This window comes from Pteropus vampyrus, unplaced genomic scaffold (assembly GCF_000151845.1).
Source record: "Pteropus vampyrus isolate Shadow unplaced genomic scaffold, Pvam_2.0 Scaffold196, whole genome shotgun sequence".
Classification (NCBI taxonomy): Eukaryota; Metazoa; Chordata; class Mammalia; order Chiroptera; family Pteropodidae; genus Pteropus; species Pteropus vampyrus.
In genome coordinates this window covers 2,355,765-2,357,597 of record NW_011888977.1, presented here as the reverse complement: position 1 = coordinate 2,357,597, position 1,833 = coordinate 2,355,765, and the positions used below count along the sequence as shown (strand labels likewise).

At 58.5% G+C, this 1,833-nt stretch overlaps 1 protein-coding gene across 2 annotated transcripts in view; it reads right to left on the bottom strand.

Moving 5' to 3' along the window:
• Nucleotides 1-311, bottom strand: part of GALNS (galactosamine (N-acetyl)-6-sulfatase) — a 31,287-nt gene extending 30,976 nt beyond the window's left edge. Inside the window, exon 1 of one of the 2 annotated variants that reach the window (XM_023537680.1) lies at nt 62-311. In XM_023537680.1, the coding sequence (XP_023393448.1) occupies nt 62-187 (126 nt within the window). In that variant the 5' untranslated portion in view covers nt 188-311. The remainder of the gene's footprint in view (nt 1-61) is intronic. The other variant, XM_011371881.2, reaches the window with a different exon arrangement.
• Between the last annotated feature and the right edge of the window lie 1,522 nt (nt 312-1,833).

Below are 1,833 nucleotides of genomic sequence, written 5' to 3'. Positions count from 1 at the left end.
ACAGCCGTCCCCACCCACTGCCGCGTGCGCAGCACTCCCCAGGAGCTCGGCCCGCACTCACGTCGTCCATGAGCAAGAGCAGGATGTTGGGGGGCTGTGGGACGCCCAAGGCCCCCAGCCCCGCTGCACTCAGCACCAGCAGTAGCCGCCACCTCATCACCGCAGCAACCGCCTCCATGGCAACCATGTCGGGCGCCTCCGAGTCCTGGCCAGAGGCGGGAACAGGGCTGGCGGCCTTTCCTGCCGGGCGGCGAGCCGGACCAGACTGATTGAGCGACTCAGGCGGGGTGACTGGAGGGACAGGGAGCCACGTGACCGGCGAGGGTCACGTGACGCAGCCGGCTTCCCAAGATGGCGGTGTGCGTGGCGGTGATCGCCAAGGAGGTGCGTATGCGGCCCCTGCCCTGCTCTCGCCCTCGCCCTCGCCCTCGCCATCCGCCTTCCTGCTTCCCTGCCCCAAGGGTCCCGGAGGGTGGGCCAGCAGGCTTCGCGGAGCGGAGGGCGCCAGGGCGGTTCCGGGGAGGTGCTGTCCTCACTCACCTCTGCAGCTGCGGGAGCGTCATCCTCTTGCGCCCAGACTGAGACTTCTACCGCCCGCGCCCCCGCCCTACCCGTCTTGCTCCGAGTCAGCCTCCCATTTCTCCACTGTGCTCCATCGCACACTCCCGTGGGCCACGCTATCGCCCACCCGAACGAGGGACACAACACGGCAGTCACAGTGCTGCGTTAAAAACAAATCAAGCCCCTGCCTAAAATCTCTCCAGTGCCTTCTCATCGTCGTAGGATAACGTCTGAATAACCTGGTCGCCTCATTCCCTTCCCGCATACCACTAACACCCGGTCCACTCCAAAAGAATTATTTGTAGCCCGGGTCAGGTTCTGTCTCACCTCCTGCCTTTGCACCTGGAAACCCTATCCCCATCTCCCAGGCCCCTTCACTGGTCACCATAGATTTCATTTCCCCTAGAAAGCTGTTTCTGAATCCTCAGACTGAGCTGAGTGGCCATCCACATGCTCTCATTACACAAAACCTCTGTGTCCTTCTGGTGCCTTGTGTGTTCAGAGGTCTCCAAGCCGTAGTCCACGCACAGGTATCGGTTGGTGGTCTGTTAGGAACCCAGCCTCACAGCAGGAGGAATGGCCTGTGAGTGAGTGAAGAAGCTTCATCTGTATTTGCAGCCACTCCCTAGCGCTAGCATCAGCACCTGAGATCATTAGGCATTAGATTCTCATAGGAGCACCAGTCCCTGGTGCCAAAAAGGTTGCAAACTGCTGTTCTGTGAGACCAGGCTTATGAGGTGTGCCTGCCTTGAAGCTCCTGAGTGCCAGCTTCCCTTTTAGCACTGCGCTCCAGCAGTTATTGGCTTTTCTGTTGACTATTTCCTTCACCAGATGTTAGCGCCATTAGTGTAGGGACAGTGTTGTGTTCACTATATCTGGGCACATAGAACAGAAGCAGTGAATTGTGACATGTTGGAACCCCGGGAAGATGCTGTTAACTCCGGGTTAGGATGGTCAGTATTGGATATGTTGAGATGAAGGGAAGTTTGAGCCACGTCTTGAAAGGTCAAATGAGAGCATGCCAGTGCCTCTGCCAAGGTGAAGAGGTTATACGAGGTGGTGTATCAAGAAACAGCTAGGGTGGCTCCATAGTGTAGTGGTTAGCACGTCTGCTTTACACGCAGAAGGTCCTGGGTTCGTGCCCCTGGTGGAGCCACGGACCATACCCTGGGTGTGCCAGGGGGTGCACGCCGTGAGCGTGTGGGAGGAGACGCCTTACCTTCAGAGATCCAGTTCTTAAGGGGAAACGGCAACATCCGTAGGTCAGGGGTG